At 44.3% G+C, this 19757-nt stretch overlaps 2 protein-coding genes across 8 annotated transcripts in view; one reads left to right on the top strand and one right to left on the bottom strand.

Annotated features, from left to right (window-relative positions):
- Positions 1 to 19757, bottom strand: part of LOC116427248 (cilia- and flagella-associated protein 276) — a 34623-nt gene that overhangs the window by 14576 nt on the left and 290 nt on the right. The window contains exons 1-2 of one of the 3 annotated variants that reach the window (XM_031977369.2): positions 634 to 1165; positions 275 to 316 (exon numbers count right to left, since the gene is read on the bottom strand). The exons of 1 other annotated variant lie outside the window; for it this stretch is intronic. The gene's annotated coding sequence lies outside the window, so the exon portion shown is untranslated. Of the gene's footprint in view, positions 1 to 274; positions 317 to 633; positions 1166 to 19757 lie in introns of those variants that run through there. One more of the 3 variants, XM_031977371.2, reaches the window with a different exon arrangement.
- Positions 2320 to 19712, top strand: Sap-r (prosaposin). 5 transcript variants are annotated; one of them, XM_076370920.1, is made up of 50 exons: positions 2320 to 2527; positions 2592 to 2807; positions 2891 to 2953; positions 3579 to 3684; positions 3827 to 4190; positions 4362 to 4667; positions 4744 to 4932; positions 5023 to 5142; positions 5231 to 5473; positions 5551 to 5685; positions 5756 to 5920; positions 6011 to 6230; positions 6307 to 6387; positions 6746 to 7081; positions 7257 to 7565; positions 7624 to 7932; positions 8028 to 8336; positions 8395 to 8703; positions 8799 to 9107; positions 9166 to 9474; positions 9570 to 9878; positions 9937 to 10245; positions 10341 to 10649; positions 10708 to 11016; positions 11112 to 11420; positions 11479 to 11787; positions 11883 to 12191; positions 12250 to 12558; positions 12654 to 12962; positions 13021 to 13329; positions 13425 to 13733; positions 13792 to 14100; positions 14196 to 14504; positions 14563 to 14871; positions 14967 to 15275; positions 15334 to 15642; positions 15738 to 16046; positions 16105 to 16413; positions 16509 to 16817; positions 16876 to 17184; positions 17280 to 17686; positions 17768 to 17884; positions 17967 to 18083; positions 18165 to 18281; positions 18363 to 18479; positions 18555 to 18653; positions 18725 to 18841; positions 18912 to 19010; positions 19085 to 19183; positions 19257 to 19712. In XM_076370920.1, exons 3-50 carry the CDS (start codon positions 2917 to 2919, stop codon positions 19278 to 19280), a joined length of 11649 nt encoding a protein of 3882 aa, XP_076227035.1. In that variant the 5' UTR covers positions 2320 to 2527; positions 2592 to 2807; positions 2891 to 2916; the 3' UTR covers positions 19281 to 19712. The 5 variants fall into 5 exon arrangements, with proteins under 5 accessions (XP_076227035.1, XP_076227037.1, XP_076227036.1 ...); XM_076370922.1 differs by lacking the exons at positions 2320 to 2527; positions 2592 to 2807; positions 2891 to 2953; positions 17967 to 18083 and having other exon boundaries at positions 3555 to 3684; XM_076370921.1 differs by lacking the exons at positions 2320 to 2527; positions 2592 to 2807; positions 2891 to 2953; positions 18555 to 18653 and having other exon boundaries at positions 3555 to 3684.

Here is a 19757-nt window from a genome sequence, read left to right as displayed (position 1 = left end):
TGCTTGTGAGTGACTTTTCATTTATAAAAATGCCTCTGCCGAGACGTTATCAACACGGTTCCCGAAATCTATTGTGATAATGTTTCGCCGAGACAACGTCATTGTTTTCTTTTTTCTCCCTTTTCCTCTTGTATTCTGTCCAGTGTACGCGAGATATATTTACGACGGCCTTCAACTTCCAAACACGGATAAACTTTGACTTCCTTATTTATTTATACACATAGTTGGTTTATATATAGGTTATTTTACTCGAAAAATTCCTAACGTCACATACCTTGAATATTTCGTTTCAAATCAGAGATTCATCTCCCATAGCCTGCGAAACAATCATGGCGTCAAGCATTTGCTTCCGTTAATTCCGTACGCGACGTCAAAATGTCGCGTCGTTAATATTTTCTTATTTGTCGAGTGACATCCAGTTTTATTGTTGATGCCATTCGAGTTATATCATCGAGTATTTACAAACGCAGACATTTACGTAACATTTATATATTGCCTTCCATTTGTAAAATTGAATATCACAGTCACTTCTTGTCGAATATTATAAACATGATAGATTGTTATACACTGTTGTATTGTTCGTAGTAAATTGTAGATACAACTTTGTACTCTGCCATTTGTCCTTATACTTACCATTCCTCAGGAACGGTCCGCGCAAAGATAACGTGGACATTTTGTACGGTTGTCCTTTTGTAATTAGTTACACTGTACTTATTTATTACATTCCCACTTTGATAGTGAAGAGAGAAACATTTCTGGTTTATCGCGATTAACGAACGCATTACAATGTTTAATAATAAACGCATGCGCGGACGTTCCCGATATTACCGTATCAATTCACTTATATTTTATTTTCCGAGTAAATTACTGCTGCAGAAGCGAGTTTAAGTTTAGGATTAACGAACCGGATGTCACATGGGTTCGAATTTCATGTTGTTTGGTACTGAAAGTATGAGACGGTTTAGAATGACGTATATCGAGTTTCTTTCAGCATTATCTAAAAGATGACGGATGCTTTCTCGGGGAATTATTAAATGAATTGAATTAAATGTACCCGAATTGGAATATAAGCAAATTAATTTCCCGATGGATGTATCTTTGTAATTTTTATAAAAGTATAACGCAGCACTGACAATGGTATTACTCGGTTGCTTTCGGTGTTAATGATAATGCATTTGAAATACGCCTGCAAAGAACAAAAGTAATGGAGAAATTATGCTGTACTTCAAGACATATGAATTTTCGATAAGGAGCGCGTTAATTTTCATTTATTTATTGCTCCCGGTTGCATAAATAATTGAAAAGAGGCAATGAAATAACAAATTCTCGTTGTCACATGAATATACGGTAATGCAAATTATATTTGTGAAATTATTGTTACTATGTATGCAGGTCGGTATCTCTTAGAATTTTCCGTGTATTAATCTCCTTGTTGTGTACTATATTAGAAATAATTTTTGATCTTTATCCTGTCGGAACTTAAATTTACCAGCGATTACCACGTTGAACGGCAGATTTCTGAGAGAAGCCCTCAAATGTATTCTACTATTTGACGAACGAAAATTACAGTGCGCGATGAATAAAAAAGTTGCATTACCGTTATCTAGAAACTGCAGCCTAACACTGCGTAATTTGAACATTTTTCTTGTTCTTTACTGCGTTTGCAGCAAGTGCAGAGGACAAAGTGGAACTAACATTAGTTTTCCGAATATTATTGCTAAAATTCAGTTACCTATACGGAAGATTAAATAATAAGAATTATGACTGCGGAAATTGTTACTAAAACACATACTTCACGAGGATCTACATTCATTAAATTTCAGATAATAAACAGTGTTTTTCCAATTGAAAGGAAACATACTGAATAACATTTGATCGTCCCATTGAAATCGAGCTAAGCCAGAGAAATTTAGGGCATGAAGTACACAATGATAACCGCAGAATACGAAAGGAACCCCGATTTCGTATTAAATTTGAGATGTTGAATCATTATTTAAACCCGATGAACGCTATTTTTACTCGCATTCCTCAATTATGTAAAGCTCAAAGAAATGTTAATACGCGCGGTTTACTTCTGTTGCACCCTCGGTTTTCCTTATCCGCTGCGACAAAGGAGACCAAAACAGGCTATCGATCAAATGTTATTTTATCAAAAATTCGTTCGTTGCTGCGTTGCTGTCGCGCATAATTATGCGCCGATAATGCTTTTTCTCATACAACTGCAGGAAGCGATTTCCTTTCATCGTTCCCCACCAGTTTTCTCGAAACGATACGATAATGTGCGCTTTCTCGATCGCAACGTCGAATCGACGATCGGAGAAGGCAGAAGCCCTCCGTGCATGTATAAAGTACGAGTGCATTTGTTTTCTCTCGTGTTATTTTACTGTCAACGCCGTCAGATGACGCTACTGGGTGTCCAAATAAAAATCAATTCCAACCGGGATCAATCGTGATACATAATTACTCTCGTCCTTCTCGACTTGTAAAAACGACGGTTCGCAACTGGGGATCCATTTTGAGGAATAGTGTAAGATGTCTCATATTTCAAAAATGCGATACACATCGAAAACTATCAATTTCCATGCTGTCAGTTAGGAAGACTTGCGCGTGACACGTGACGATCGTGGCGCAACTGCTATTGGTCGTCGAGGAGAATAGAAAGAGAGGATCAGAGGGAGAACGCAATAGTCAGAAAATACGTAAAAGCGCTGGGAAGCCGTCGATTGACAATAGTATCTGACGGAGCGTTGTCTAACAATTCGTCGATACCCCTGTTCGGTTGCTATCTTTCAAGACCTTCAGCAAAGGTAATTGGCACGTTGTTTGTGGTCGCTCGGATAACAAAGAGAACATAACGACTACGTCTTGTTCGTTTTTTTTCTGTTCCCAGTGAAATTGAAAAGTGAAGGAACGAAAATGAAGATACTGATCGCGCTCTGCGCGACTTTAGCTGGTGAGTGATCCGACCGTTCAACATTCAAATTAATCCTCCTTTGTCCATGACGCAGTCAGTTATGCGATGTTTCATACTTTCTCGGTATAAAGTACCTATGCGGTTTGTGTGTTTGAAACGCAGCGTTCTACGTCATACTGATTGGAATAAATATCAATCGTCCGGAATATTATCATTGTACCTTGGATCTTCAATGTTGTCCAGATTATTTCTTCTTAAATATAGCTTTTCACATGTTTACATGGTTAATGATGTTACAAGCTTCCCCGTTTCAGCGGAATTAATAATCTTAGTATTGTTAGTCAGAAAACATGGGGCACGTTTAATCATATGTATAAGATGAGTCAGTTCTTAACAATAAGAATTGAGGAATTTGTGATTGGGAGGAGTATTGTTAAGTAAAGCGTATGCTGGATAATTATGTGTACGATTGCCTTGAAGTAATTTTATTTAAGCAGAGGACATTTGAACGTGTTAGTTATATATGCACATCTTTTTGTAAAATTATTTATATTATAGGTTTACTGTTACATGAACGTTTTTATTTACTAATGAAAACATACTTTCTAGGTATATGATGTTAATGGATATGAGTATGATTCATTATCTTTTAAATGTTTTTTAGTATGTACAGCAAAGTCAATAATTACTGCAGAAGGGCCGACTGATTTTCATCTGCTGGGTAAAAATGAATGCACCTGGGGTCCCTCGTATTGGTGTGAAAATATAAAGTAGGTTTTATGGTGTATTAAGAAAGAATTGATGTTATTTTTTAATATAAATTCAATTGATTATTGTATTACTATATACATTTATATTAATTGCAATGTGTATTGATATTGTATTAACACGTTGTACTTGATCTATCTACAGAACTGCAGCAGAATGTAATACAACTAAAGAATGTATTCGGATAAAATGGAACCATATGAAGGTACCAGAGGATAATGACAGTGTTTGCAATGTTTGTAAGGATATGGTTCAACAAGCTCGTGATCAGTTAGAAAGCAATCAAACCCAGCAGGATTTGAAAGCTGTGTTTGAAGGAAGCTGCAAACTGATTCACCTGAAACCAATTGTGAAAGAATGCGTATCAATTGTTGACCAATTTATTCCTGAATTGGTAGAAACATTAGCATCACAAATGAATCCATCTGTTGTATGTTCAGTTGCTGGACTTTGTAATTCCGCTCATATCGACAAGTTATTAGAAAAATATGAGCAACCAACAAGTAAGGTCTGTAAAAATGATAGTTCTGTGTTTGTTTGTGTAGTTCTTGCTGTATATTTGTTTGTGAACGTTCCTTAAAACTTTTCCTTATTTTGTTCAATGAAAACAACTACACTTTCGTGCTTTTGTGTACTGCTTGTTTTGTATTTTGCTTATGTTGTATTAATTATAATTTAGGTTGCTGACATGAGATCCCATTCTTTGGAGAAGGACGAGTTTGAGCCTGATGAATGTACAAAATGTTACACAGTTGCAGCACATATGGAACATAAATTAAGGAGTACTCCACGTGATCAAATGTTAAAGCAATTGCTTAATGTATGCGCAGACTTTAGTACTTTCTCGGATGCTTGTTCAGCTATCATTGTATCGTATTTTGATACCATACATGATCACTTAAGAGGAAATTTCAATCCTCAGAATATCTGTCACTTATCCGGTCAATGCAATGCAAGATTTCACAAACATGATGAATCTGATGTGGTAAATTTCAAACCAATCTTGTATTTTTAGCATTAGGTTGAATATAGACAAACACGTACTGTATGAATAATTTCAGAGTCCTAAAGTTGAAATTAGGCCACTCTCAAGCGTCGGTATGGTTGATGTTAGCGATGATTTACCATGTAAATTGTGTGAGCAACTCGTGGGACATTTAAAAGATCTTCTGGTAGCTAATACCACAGAAGCAGAATTTCATCAAGTCTTAGACGGATTATGTAAACAAACCAAATCATTTGCAGATGAGGTAAGTATTCTTCTATTTATTACTTATATATATGTACGTGTGTCTGCATGTGTTTGAGGCTTTTTATTTGTCATATGTGTTGATTTATAGTGTACTTCCATTGTTGATGAATATTATCCACAAATTTATGAGTATCTTACAAAAGGATTGAATAGTAATGCTATATGTCAAATGACTAGTTTATGTCCTGCTCCAGGAAGATCCGTACAGGTAAATAATTCTCTTTTGTTAACGATGTGATGACACAACAAAAGCTACATAAAATGTGATATTCATTTTATATTTTTATGTCACATAGTCTGAACCAATTTGGCCTCTGTTGCCTCACAATGTAAATGTGGCACGCCTTCTCCAAAACTCAAATGACAATGTGAACACTAAGAAATTTGAGGAACTAAGTGCATCAGAAAAACAGTTACCTATTGAAAGAATGATGCCTTTTCCTTTCGCACAAGCTCCAGTAGAAGACTCAAAATCGTGTGCCCTTTGCGGGTATGTGTTACATCAAATTCAAGAATCTTTGACAAATCCTGTTACAGAGGTAAGAATTATAATTATATAAATGAATATATAAAAATAAACTGTATGGCCACACAAATAATTTTATTTATTGACCAGGATAAGGTGAAAGATGTGGTAGAAAGTGTATGTAAGCGTTTTCCTGATGCTATAAATCGCGAATGTCAAGAATTTATAGAAACTTACGGAGATGCTATTGTTGCTATATTAGTTCAAGAAATTGATCCTTCTACTGTTAGTATATAATATATTATGCATTAATTATTATAATCGTGATAGAGACCTTAGGAGAAATAATTTCCAGGTGTGTCCAATGTTACATTTATGTCCCTCGCCAAGCTTTATGGCATTATGGCGAAGTATTCCTGGAAAATATGTTGTGGAAGAAAAGACGCGCAAACCTAGTTGTCCAATGTGTTTGCTCGCCATATCCGAAGTTTATAATGTCATTAAAGATAATAAAACCGAGGTGAGAAAATACTCATAATTTCCATTTTCTAAAAACCAATGTTATTTCAAACAGCATCGTTATGGAACTATTTTGTGATTCCTATTGCAGGCTCACATAAAGGATGCGTTAGAAAAGGCCTGTAGTCATTTACTTCCAAGTCTGTCCTCAGAATGTCAAGATTTGGTAGATGGATACAGCAAAGAGCTTATAGAAATGTTACTTGCAGACTTGACACCCCAAGAAGTGTGTGTTTATATTAAACTTTGTGATCCACCTAGCAGATCGGAAGTGAAGGAAATGTTTGTTACCGATAAAAATGGCGAAATCCGTACGTATATTAGCTAATATAGTTAGATTTTATGTTATGAAATTCAATAATAAAATGTACTTTTTTTTATTAACAGTAACTAATGAGATACCAGACATAGTATCACCGAATGCTAACATATGGACGGAGAATAAGAACAAAGTCACTTCCGAATCATGTACGTTATGTAAATTCGTTGTAAGTTTTATTGAGAAAGAAATAGGCATGACAAATCTCTCAAAAGCTAAAATGGAACAAGCGTGCAAACTTCTTCCAAAATCAGAGGTTCAGAAATGTATTAATTATATTGATAAACATGGTGATCAAATAATGGATGCCATAAAATATAGTCCTTCCGCAGTTTGCACTCTCGTAACTTCAGAACTATGTATAATATAATTCATACACACATTCGCGACTGTATACATATATATTTATATATGTATAATTTAATTGAACCTACATTCATTGTAAAAATTGTACTACTTGTAAGAAGTTGAAATAAAATTAAAGAAAATATTCTACCCCCTTTTTAGTACGTACGAATATAGCAGCATTTTCATTCAACAACGGACACCTGGGGGAAAGGCAAAAGAGAAGTATCCATGCACGAGCGACACCTTCGTGTACTACCTGCAAACTAATTATCAGAGCTGTCGATAAGAAAGTTGGAAGTGATAAAACAAAATCAAATATAGAAAACGCTATGGTTTCTGCATGCAACCACGTTAAGGCTGTTTCACATGAATGTCAGCAGCTGGCGGATAAGCACGGAGACTATATAATTAATGCTTTCGTTACGCATGCTCGCTCCAACACTATTTGCAGTGCACTCAACCTTTGCGAATCAGCTGATGAAGATGCTATGACAGGTACATGATAGATAGGTTATGTTATGATACAGATATAACCTCACTCAACATTTATTTATATACACATAACACAATACAGGGTATGTGGGAAAATTGACAAAGTCGCTCGGCCTCTTCGTAGCAGTAGACCGATTAGATTGGTGGTAAAACGATTGGCCTCTGATTATCTGTGCAGGCAACGAACTGGAGTCGAAGGAACAACAGCGAGAGCGGATCAGCATAAGCGGACTCTTCAAATTGTGCCCCCATCTCATCGATTACATTGCCCATCGGGTTGGTGCAGACAAGTCGAAACCTCACATTGAGCATCTGATGCACGAAGGGTGCGACCATCTTCCACACGCTTTGTCCGGCAGGTGCGGTAACTTCATTACCAAACATGGTGATCAAATAATCCATGCGGTTGCGGAGGGTTCCGAGGATGCAGTTTGCGCTGCTATCGAGGAGAGAAGCTCTCTGTCTGTGGTGCCAGCGACTCAGGAAGGTACGTAGGACAATTTGCGTTTGCGCTAGTTCACCGTCTAATGAACCGGTGTTGCTAGATGAGGAATTCCGAGGTATCCAGGAGGATTCCGCTCGTGGAGCGCGAAGTGTTGTGGGATGCTTGGCCTGCGAAGCACTTGTCGATCTTTTGGAACACGAAATAGGCACCGACAGATCCAGAGACCGCATCAAGAACGCCCTGAACGGTGCATGCGGTCGCATTGGACGCTTCTCCGGAGACTGTGAGAGCTTGGTTCAAAACCATGCCGATGAACTGATTGACGCAATTTCCAATGGAGGTCACGCTAAGGATGTATGCAAATTCGCAAAAGCTTGCAGACGATCCGCGAGGAACGCAGATTTGCAAGGTACGTGGGAAAATTGACAAAGTCGCTCGGCCTCTTCGTAGCAGTAGACCGATTGGATTGGTGGTAAAACGATTGGCCTCTGATTATCTGTGCAGGCAACGAACTGGAGTCGAAGGAACAACAGCGAGAGCGGATCAGCATAAGCGGACTCTTCAAATTGTGCCCCCATCTCATCGATTACATTGCCCATCGGGTTGGTGCAGACAAGTCGAAACCTCACATTGAGCATCTGATGCACGAAGGGTGCGACCATCTTCCACACGCTTTGTCCGGCAGGTGCGGTAACTTCATTACCAAACATGGTGATCAAATAATCCATGCGGTTGCGGAGGGTTCCGAGGATGCAGTTTGCGCTGCTATCGAGGAGAGAAGCTCTCTGTCTGTGGTGCCAGCGACTCAGGAAGGTACGTAGGACAATTTGCGTTTGCGCTAGTTCACCGTCTAATGAACCGGTGTTGCTAGATGAGGAATTCCGAGGTATCCAGGAGGATTCCGCTCGTGGAGCGCGAAGTGTTGTGGGATGCTTGGCCTGCGAAGCACTTGTCGATCTTTTGGAACACGAAATAGGCACCGACAGATCCAGAGACCGCATCAAGAACGCCCTGAACGGTGCATGCGGTCGCATTGGACGCTTCTCCGGAGACTGTGAGAGCTTGGTTCAAAACCATGCCGATGAACTGATTGACGCAATTTCCAATGGAGGTCACGCTAAGGATGTATGCAAATTCGCAAAAGCTTGCAGACGATCCGCGAGGAACGCAGATTTGCAAGGTACGTGGGAAAATTGACAAAGTCGCTCGGCCTCTTCGTAGCAGTAGACCGATTGGATTGGTGGTAAAACGATTGGCCTCTGATTATCTGTGCAGGCAACGAACTGGAGTCGAAGGAACAACAGCGAGAGCGGATCAGCATAAGCGGACTCTTCAAATTGTGCCCCCATCTCATCGATTACATTGCCCATCGGGTTGGTGCAGACAAGTCGAAACCTCACATTGAGCATCTGATGCACGAAGGGTGCGACCATCTTCCACACGCTTTGTCCGGCAGGTGCGGTAACTTCATTACCAAACATGGTGATCAAATAATCCATGCGGTTGCGGAGGGTTCCGAGGATGCAGTTTGCGCTGCTATCGAGGAGAGAAGCTCTCTGTCTGTGGTGCCAGCGACTCAGGAAGGTACGTAGGACAATTTGCGTTTGCGCTAGTTCACCGTCTAATGAACCGGTGTTGCTAGATGAGGAATTCCGAGGTATCCAGGAGGATTCCGCTCGTGGAGCGCGAAGTGTTGTGGGATGCTTGGCCTGCGAAGCACTTGTCGATCTTTTGGAACACGAAATAGGCACCGACAGATCCAGAGACCGCATCAAGAACGCCCTGAACGGTGCATGCGGTCGCATTGGACGCTTCTCCGGAGACTGTGAGAGCTTGGTTCAAAACCATGCCGATGAACTGATTGACGCAATTTCCAATGGAGGTCACGCTAAGGATGTATGCAAATTCGCAAAAGCTTGCAGACGATCCGCGAGGAACGCAGATTTGCAAGGTACGTGGGAAAATTGACAAAGTCGCTCGGCCTCTTCGTAGCAGTAGACCGATTGGATTGGTGGTAAAACGATTGGCCTCTGATTATCTGTGCAGGCAACGAACTGGAGTCGAAGGAACAACAGCGAGAGCGGATCAGCATAAGCGGACTCTTCAAATTGTGCCCCCATCTCATCGATTACATTGCCCATCGGGTTGGTGCAGACAAGTCGAAACCTCACATTGAGCATCTGATGCACGAAGGGTGCGACCATCTTCCACACGCTTTGTCCGGCAGGTGCGGTAACTTCATTACCAAACATGGTGATCAAATAATCCATGCGGTTGCGGAGGGTTCCGAGGATGCAGTTTGCGCTGCTATCGAGGAGAGAAGCTCTCTGTCTGTGGTGCCAGCGACTCAGGAAGGTACGTAGGACAATTTGCGTTTGCGCTAGTTCACCGTCTAATGAACCGGTGTTGCTAGATGAGGAATTCCGAGGTATCCAGGAGGATTCCGCTCGTGGAGCGCGAAGTGTTGTGGGATGCTTGGCCTGCGAAGCACTTGTCGATCTTTTGGAACACGAAATAGGCACCGACAGATCCAGAGACCGCATCAAGAACGCCCTGAACGGTGCATGCGGTCGCATTGGACGCTTCTCCGGAGACTGTGAGAGCTTGGTCCAAAACCATGCCGATGAACTGATTGACGCAATTTCCAATGGAGGTCACGCTAAGGATGTATGCAAATTCGCAAAAGCTTGCAGACGATCCGCGAGGAACGCAGATTTGCAAGGTACGTGGGAAAATTGACAAAGTCGCTCGGCCTCTTCGTAGCAGTAGACCGATTGGATTGGTGGTAAAACGATTGGCCTCTGATTATCTGTGCAGGCAACGAACTGGAGTCGAAGGAACAACAGCGAGAGCGGATCAGCATAAGCGGACTCTTCAAATTGTGCCCCCATCTCATCGATTACATTGCCCATCGGGTTGGTGCAGACAAGTCGAAACCTCACATTGAGCATCTGATGCACGAAGGGTGCGACCATCTTCCACACGCTTTGTCCGGCAGGTGCGGTAACTTCATTACCAAACATGGTGATCAAATAATCCATGCGGTTGCGGAGGGTTCCGAGGATGCAGTTTGCGCTGCTATCGAGGAGAGAAGCTCTCTGTCTGTGGTGCCAGCGACTCAGGAAGGTACGTAGGACAATTTGCGTTTGCGCTAGTTCACCGTCTAATGAACCGGTGTTGCTAGATGAGGAATTCCGAGGTATCCAGGAGGATTCCGCTCGTGGAGCGCGAAGTGTTGTGGGATGCTTGGCCTGCGAAGCACTTGTCGATCTTTTGGAACACGAAATAGGCACCGACAGATCCAGAGACCGCATCAAGAACGCCCTGAACGGTGCATGCGGTCGCATTGGACGCTTCTCCGGAGACTGTGAGAGCTTGGTTCAAAACCATGCCGATGAACTGATTGACGCAATTTCCAATGGAGGTCACGCTAAGGATGTATGCAAATTCGCAAAAGCTTGCAGACGATCCGCGAGGAACGCAGATTTGCAAGGTACGTGGGAAAATTGACAAAGTCGCTCGGCCTCTTCGTAGCAGTAGACCGATTGGATTGGTGGTAAAACGATTGGCCTCTGATTATCTGTGCAGGCAACGAACTGGAGTCGAAGGAACAACAGCGAGAGCGGATCAGCATAAGCGGACTCTTCAAATTGTGCCCCCATCTCATCGATTACATTGCCCATCGGGTTGGTGCAGACAAGTCGAAACCTCACATTGAGCATCTGATGCACGAAGGGTGCGACCATCTTCCACACGCTTTGTCCGGCAGGTGCGGTAACTTCATTACCAAACATGGTGATCAAATAATCCATGCGGTTGCGGAGGGTTCCGAGGATGCAGTTTGCGCTGCTATCGAGGAGAGAAGCTCTCTGTCTGTGGTGCCAGCGACTCAGGAAGGTACGTAGGACAATTTGCGTTTGCGCTAGTTCACCGTCTAATGAACCGGTGTTGCTAGATGAGGAATTCCGAGGTATCCAGGAGGATTCCGCTCGTGGAGCGCGAAGTGTTGTGGGATGCTTGGCCTGCGAAGCACTTGTCGATCTTTTGGAACACGAAATAGGCACCGACAGATCCAGAGACCGCATCAAGAACGCCCTGAACGGTGCATGCGGTCGCATTGGACGCTTCTCCGGAGACTGTGAGAGCTTGGTCCAAAACCATGCCGATGAACTGATTGACGCAATTTCCAATGGAGGTCACGCTAAGGATGTATGCAAATTCGCAAAAGCTTGCAGACGATCCGCGAGGAACGCAGATTTGCAAGGTACGTGGGAAAATTGACAAAGTCGCTCGGCCTCTTCGTAGCAGTAGACCGATTGGATTGGTGGTAAAACGATTGGCCTCTGATTATCTGTGCAGGCAACGAACTGGAGTCGAAGGAACAACAGCGAGAGCGGATCAGCATAAGCGGACTCTTCAAATTGTGCCCCCATCTCATCGATTACATTGCCCATCGGGTTGGTGCAGACAAGTCGAAACCTCACATTGAGCATCTGATGCACGAAGGGTGCGACCATCTTCCACACGCTTTGTCCGGCAGGTGCGATAACTTCATTACCAAACATGGTGATCAAATAATCCATGCGGTTGCGGAGGGTTCCGAGGATGCAGTTTGCGCTGCTATCGAGGAGAGAAGCTCTCTGTCTGTGGTGCCAGCGACTCAGGAAGGTATGTAGGACAATTTGCGTTTGCGCTAGTTCACCGTCTAATGAACCGGTGTTGCTAGATGAGGAATTCCGAGGTATCCAGGAGGATTCCGCTCGTGGAGCGCGAAGTGTTGTGGGTTGCTTGGCCTGCGAAGCACTTGTCGATCTTTTGGAACACGAAATAGGCACCGACAGATCCAGAGACCGCATCAAGAACGCCCTGAACGGTGCATGCGGTCGCATTGGACGCTTCTCCGGAGACTGTGAGAGCTTGGTCCAAAACCATGCCGATGAACTGATTGACGCAATTTCCAATGGAGGTCACGCTAAGGATGTATGCAAATTCGCAAAAGCTTGCAGACGATCCGCGAGGAACGCAGATTTGCAAGGTACGTGGGAAAATTGACAAAGTCGCTCGGCCTCTTCGTAGCAGTAGACCGATTGGATTGGTGGTAAAACGATTGGCCTCTGATTATCTGTGCAGGCAACGAACTGGAGTCGAAGGAACAACAGCGAGAGCGGATCAGCATAAGCGGACTCTTCAAATTGTGCCCCCATCTCATCGATTACATTGCCCATCGGGTTGGTGCAGACAAGTCGAAACCTCACATTGAGCATCTGATGCACGAAGGGTGCGACCATCTTCCACACGCTTTGTCCGGCAGGTGCGGTAACTTCATTACCAAACATGGTGATCAAATAATCCATGCGGTTGCGGAGGGTTCCGAGGATGCAGTTTGCGCTGCTATCGAGGAGAGAAGCTCTCTGTCTGTGGTGCCAGCGACTCAGGAAGGTACGTAGGACAATTTGCGTTTGCGCTAGTTCACCGTCTAATGAACCGGTGTTGCTAGATGAGGAATTCCGAGGTATCCAGGAGGATTCCGCTCGTGGAGCGCGAAGTGTTGTGGGATGCTTGGCCTGCGAAGCACTTGTCGATCTTTTGGAACACGAAATAGGCACCGACAGATCCAGAGACCGCATCAAGAACGCCCTGAACGGTGCATGCGGTCGCATTGGACGCTTCTCCGGAGACTGTGAGAGCTTGGTCCAAAACCATGCCGATGATCTGATTGACGCAATTTCCAATGGAGGTCACGCTAAGGATGTATGCAAATTCGCAAAAGCTTGCAGACGATCCGCGAGGAACGCAGATTTGCAAGGTACGTGGGAAAATTGACAAAGTCGCTCGGCCTCTTCGTAGCAGTAGACCGATTGGATTGGTGGTAAAACGATTGGCCTCTGATTATCTGTGCAGGCAACGAACTGGAGTCGAAGGAACAACAGCGAGAGCGGATCAGCATAAGCGGACTCTTCAAATTGTGCCCCCATCTCATCGATTACATTGCCCATCGGGTTGGTGCAGACAAGTCGAAACCTCACATTGAGCATCTGATGCACGAAGGGTGCGACCATCTTCCACACGCTTTGTCCGGCAGGTGCGGTAACTTCATTACCAAACATGGTGATCAAATAATCCATGCGGTTGCGGAGGGTTCCGAGGATGCAGTTTGCGCTGCTATCGAGGAGAGAAGCTCTCTGTCTGTGGTGCCAGCGACTCAGGAAGGTACGTAGGACAATTTGCGTTTGCGCTAGTTCACCGTCTAATGAACCGGTGTTGCTAGATGAGGAATTCCGAGGTATCCAGGAGGATTCCGCTCGTGGAGCGCGAAGTGTTGTGGGATGCTTGGCCTGCGAAGCACTTGTCGATCTTTTGGAACACGAAATAGGCACCGACAGATCCAGAGACCGCATCAAGAACGCCCTGAACGGTGCATGCGGTCGCATTGGACGCTTCTCCGGAGACTGTGAGAGCTTGGTTCAAAACCATGCCGATGAACTGATTGACGCAATTTCCAATGGAGGTCACGCTAAGGATGTATGCAAATTCGCAAAAGCTTGCAGACGATCCGCGAGGAACGCAGATTTGCAAGGTACGTGGGAAAATTGACAAAGTCGCTCGGCCTCTTCGTAGCAGTAGACCGATTGGATTGGTGGTAAAACGATTGGCCTCTGATTATCTGTGCAGGCAACGAACTGGAGTCGAAGGAACAACAGCGAGAGCGGATCAGCATAAGCGGACTCTTCAAATTGTGCCCCCATCTCATCGATTACATTGCCCATCGGGTTGGTGCAGACAAGTCGAAACCTCACATTGAGCATCTGATGCACGAAGGGTGCGACCATCTTCCACACGCTTTGTCCGGCAGGTGCGGTAACTTCATTACCAAACATGGTGATCAAATAATCCATGCGGTTGCGGAGGGTTCCGAGGATGCAGTTTGCGCTGCTATCGAGGAGAGAAGCTCTCTGTCTGTGGTGCCAGCGACTCAGGAAGGTACGTAGGACAATTTGCGTTTGCGCTAGTTCACCGTCTAATGAACCGGTGTTGCTAGATGAGGAATTCCGAGGTATCCAGGAGGATTCCGCTCGTGGAGCGCGAAGTGTTGTGGGATGCTTGGCCTGCGAAGCACTTGTCGATCTTTTGGAACACGAAATAGGCACCGACAGATCCAGAGACCGCATCAAGAACGCCCTGAACGGTGCATGCGGTCGCATTGGACGCTTCTCCGGAGACTGTGAGAGCTTGGTTCAAAACCATGCCGATGAACTGATTGACGCAATTTCCAATGGAGGTCACGCTAAGGATGTATGCAAATTCGCAAAAGCTTGCAGACGATCCGCGAGGAACGCAGATTTGCAAGGTACGTGGGAAAATTGACAAAGTCGCTCGGCCTCTTCGTAGCAGTAGACCGATTGGATTGGTGGTAAAACGATTGGCCTCTGATTATCTGTGCAGGCAACGAACTGGAGTCGAAGGAACAACAGCGAGAGCGGATCAGCATAAGCGGACTCTTCAAATTGTGCCCCCATCTCATCGATTACATTGCCCATCGGGTTGGTGCAGACAAGTCGAAACCTCACATTGAGCATCTGATGCACGAAGGGTGCGACCATCTTCCACACGCTTTGTCCGGCAGGTGCGATAACTTCATTACCAAACATGGTGATCAAATAATCCATGCGGTTGCGGAGGGTTCCGAGGATGCAGTTTGCGCTGCTATCGAGGAGAGAAGCTCTCTGTCTGTGGTGCCAGCGACTCAGGAAGGTATGTAGGACAATTTGCGTTTGCGCTAGTTCACCGTCTAATGAACCGGTGTTGCTAGATGAGGAATTCCGAGGTATCCAGGAGGATTCCGCTCGTGGAGCGCGAAGTGTTGTGGGATGCTTGGCCTGCGAAGCACTTGTCGATCTTTTGGAACACGAAATAGGCACCGACAGATCCAGAGACCGCATCAAGAACGCCCTGAACGGTGCATGCGGTCGCATTGGACGCTTCTCCGGAGACTGTGAGAGCTTGGTCCAAAACCATGCCGATGATCTGATTGACGCAATTTCCAATGGAGGTCACGCTAAGGATGTATGCAAATTCGCAAAAGCTTGCAGACGATCCGCGAGGAACGCAGATTTGCAAGGTACGTGGGAAAATTGACAAAGTCGCTCGGCCTCTTCGTAGCAGTAGACCGATTGGATTGGTGGTAAAACGATTGGCCTCTGATTATCTGTGCAGGCAACGAACTGGAGTCGAAGGAACAACAGCGAGAGCGGATCAGCATAAGCGGACTCTTCAAATTGTGCCCCCATCTCATCGATTACATTGCCCATCGGGTTGGTGCAGACAAGTCGAAACCTCACATTGAGCATCTGATGCACGAAGGGTGCGACCATCTTCCACACGCTTTGTCCGGCAGGTGCGGTAACTTCATTACCAAACATGGTGATCAAATAATCCATGCGGTTGCGGAGGGTTCCGAGGATGCAGTTTGCGCTGCTATCGAGGAGAGAAGCTCTCTGTCTGTGGTGCCAGCGACTCAGGAAGGTACGTAGGACAATTTGCGTTTGCGCTAGTTCACCGTCTAATGAACCGGTGTTGCTAGATGAGGAATTCCGAGGTATCCAGGAGGATTCCGCTCGTGGAGCGCGAAGTGTTGTGGGATGCTTGGCCTGCGAAGCACTTGTCGATCTTTTGGAACACGAAATAGGCACCGACAGATCCAGAGACCGCATCAAGAACGCCCTGAACGGTGCATGCGGTCGCATTGGACGCTTCTCCGGAGACTGTGAGAGCTTGGTTCAAAACCATGCCGATGAACTGATTGACGCAATTTCCAATGGAGGTCACGCTAAGGATGTATGCAAATTCGCAAAAGCTTGCAGACGATCCGCGAGGAACGCAGATTTGCAAGGTACGTGGGAAAATTGACAAAGTCGCTCGGCCTCTTCGTAGCAGTAGACCGATTGGATTGGTGGTAAAACGATTGGCCTCTGATTATCTGTGCAGGCAACGAACTGGAGTCGAAGGAACAACAGCGAGAGCGGATCAGCATAAGCGGACTCTTCAAATTGTGCCCCCATCTCATCGATTACATTGCCCATCGGGTTGGTGCAGACAAGTCGAAACCTCACATTGAGCATCTGATGCACGAAGGGTGCGACCATCTTCCACACGCTTTGTCCGGCAGGTGCGGTAACTTCATTACCAAACATGGTGATCAAATAATCCATGCGGTTGCGGAGGGTTCCGAGGATGCAGTTTGCGCTGCTATCGAGGAGAGAAGCTCTCTGTCTGTGGTGCCAGCGACTCAGGAAGGTACGTAGGACAATTTGCGTTTGCGCTAGTTCACCGTCTAATGAACCGGTGTTGCTAGATGAGGAATTCCGAGGTATCCAGGAGGATTCCGCTCGTGGAGCGCGAAGTGTTGTGGGATGCTTGGCCTGCGAAGCACTTGTCGATCTTTTGGAACACGAAATAGGCACCGACAGATCCAGAGACCGCATCAAGAACGCCCTGAACGGTGCATGCGGTCGCATTGGACGCTTCTCCGGAGACTGTGAGAGCTTGGTCCAAAACCATGCCGATGAACTGATTGACGCAATTTCCAATGGAGGTCACGCTAAGGATGTATGCAAATTCGCAAAAGCTTGCAGACGATCCGCGAGGAACGCAGATTTGCAAGGTACGTGGGAAAATTGACAAAGTCGCTCGGCCTCTTCGTAGCAGTAGACCGATTGGATTGGCGGTAAAACGATTGGCCTCTGATTATCTGTGCAGGCAACGAACTGGTGTCGAAGGAACTACAGCGAGAGCGGCTCATCCTTGGGGGTCTCTTCGATCTGTGCCCCCCTCTCATTGATTACATTGCCCGTCGGGTTGGTGCAGACAAGTCGAAACCTCACATTGAGCATCTGATGCACGAAGGGTGCGACCATCTTCCACAAGTTGTCTCCGGCAGATGTGATATCTTCATTAACAAACACGGTGATCAAATAATCAGTGCGGTTGCAGAAGGGTCCGAGTATGCTGTTTGCGCTGCTATTGAGGAGGGAATCGTTCTGGCTGTGGCGCCAAAAAGAAGCAACAGACAAAGTCTGAGGCAGAACGCTGTTTTGGGAAAGGATAAGTGTACATGGGGACCCGCGTACTGGTGCTCTAGTGATGAACATGCCCGCGAGTGTGGAGTAAGTGTGCGCTACTGTTACATTATTTCTTGTCAATAATTCTGGGCGTGTGCGGATTGTTTTCTTGTCTTTTTTCCATAGGCTGTGCAATATTGCCGGAAACAAAGTTTGAGGCAGAGCCCTGCTTTGGGAAAGGATAAGTGTACATGGGGACCCGCGTACTGGTGCTCGAGTGATGAACATGCCCGCGAGTGTGGAGTAAGTGCGCTCTGCTGTTACATTATTTCATTTCAATAAAACTGGACGTATGTGGATTGCTTTTTTCTCTTTTTTTCTATAGACTGTAGAATATTGCCAGAAACATAGTTTGAGGCAGAGCCCTGCTTTGGGAAAGGATAAGTGCACATGGGGACCCGCGTACTGGTGCTCGAGTGATGAACATGCCCGCGAGTGTGGAGTAAGTGTGCGCTGCTGTTAGACTATTCCATTTCAATAATACTGGACGTATTTGGATTGCTTTTTTCTCTTTTTTCTATAGACTGTAGAATATTGCCGGAGACAAAGTTTGAGGCAGAGCCCTGTTTTGGGGAAAGATAAGTGTACATGGGGACCCTCGTATTGGTGCTCGAGTGATGAACATGCCCGCGAGTGTGGAGTAAGTGTGCGCTGCTGTTCGACTATTCCATTTCAATAATACTGGACGTATTTGGATTGCTTTTTTCTCTTTTTTCTATAGACTGTAGAATATTGCCGGAGACAAAGTTTGAGGCAGAGCCCTGTTTTGGGGAAAGATAAGTGTACATGGGGACCCTCGTATTGGTGCTCTAGTGATGAGCATGCCCGTGAGTGTGGAGTAAGTTAACCAGCCATCTCGCAGTGTTTATTTGTAATTACTTATATGATGTATACATAGTTTATTTTTTTCAAGCTTGTTGAATATTGCAAAGGCGAAGCTCTAGGAAAAAATAAATGTACATGGGGACCCTCATACTGGTGTTCTAGTGACGAAAACGCTCGTCTGTGTGGAGTAAGTGCGCGTTAGTTTTACATTATTTGTTGTCAATAATACGGAACCTATGTGCATTGTTTTTTTTAAAGACTGTAGAATATTGCCGGAAACAAAGTTTGAGGCAGAGTACTGCTTTGGGTAAAGATAAGTGTACTTGGGGGCCCTCGTATTGGTGCTCTAGTGATGAACATGCTCGTAATTGCGGGGTAAGTGATCGTGTGTTCCGCAGTATTGGTTTTTAATCATTTATGTGGTATGTGCATGACTTTTTTCTAGACTGTTGAATATTGCAAAAACGAAGCTTTAGGGAAGAATAAGTGTACATGGGGACCCTCATACTGGTGTTCTAGTGATGAAAATGCTCAGCAGTGCGGTGTAAGTTTATACGAATTTTATATTATAGGTTTCTAAGAATTCATATTTTATATACATGGATTATGTTTTTCTAGACTGTTGAATATTGTCAGAAACAAGAATTGGGAAGAGACAAGTGTACATGGGGTCCTTCATATTGGTGTGCTAGTGATGAAAATGCTCGTCAGTGCGGAGTATGTAACTACAAATTTCAGATCATGAATTGCTAATAATTTCGAATATACGTTTATTATTTTCTTTTTTAAGGTTGTTGGATATTGCAAGCAATAAATGTGGAATGGTGATTTTACTGCAAATGAGTAATTGGCTTTGAACGAGACAGCTGATTGATAATGTGTATTGGAAACATACATCGGTTTTCTCATTCATAACACGAGAACATTTTGCAGTTTACAGTGTTTAGGTGTCAAACATTCCTGCTTATTTGTAATGTTATATTTATGGTATTAGAAGTTTGCTGTGTGTTCCTCCTATAATAATAATTATTTTTTTTGAAGTATGACAAGGTAATTCTATTAATTCAATCTTTGGAAAACTGTTTAACAGAAGTTTGATGTGTATAGGAAACCTAGCAATGTTTGGTGAACCTGTTTACTGTATTGTTAATTGTATTATCACTTTATTGGATTGAATTCTAGTTTTGTAATAGTTTCCATAACTATGTAATTTATTATATAAGAAATATAATTCTGCATTCACGTATGTTGTCCGTTTAATTTTTATTGTGCTCCTTATTATGAATCCTTT

Source organism: Nomia melanderi, chromosome 9 (genome assembly GCF_051020985.1).
Source record: "Nomia melanderi isolate GNS246 chromosome 9, iyNomMela1, whole genome shotgun sequence".
Taxonomy (NCBI): Eukaryota; Metazoa; Arthropoda; class Insecta; order Hymenoptera; family Halictidae; genus Nomia; species Nomia melanderi.
Note: the sequence above shows the minus strand (reverse complement) of the source record. Positions and strands in the feature narration are given on the sequence as shown.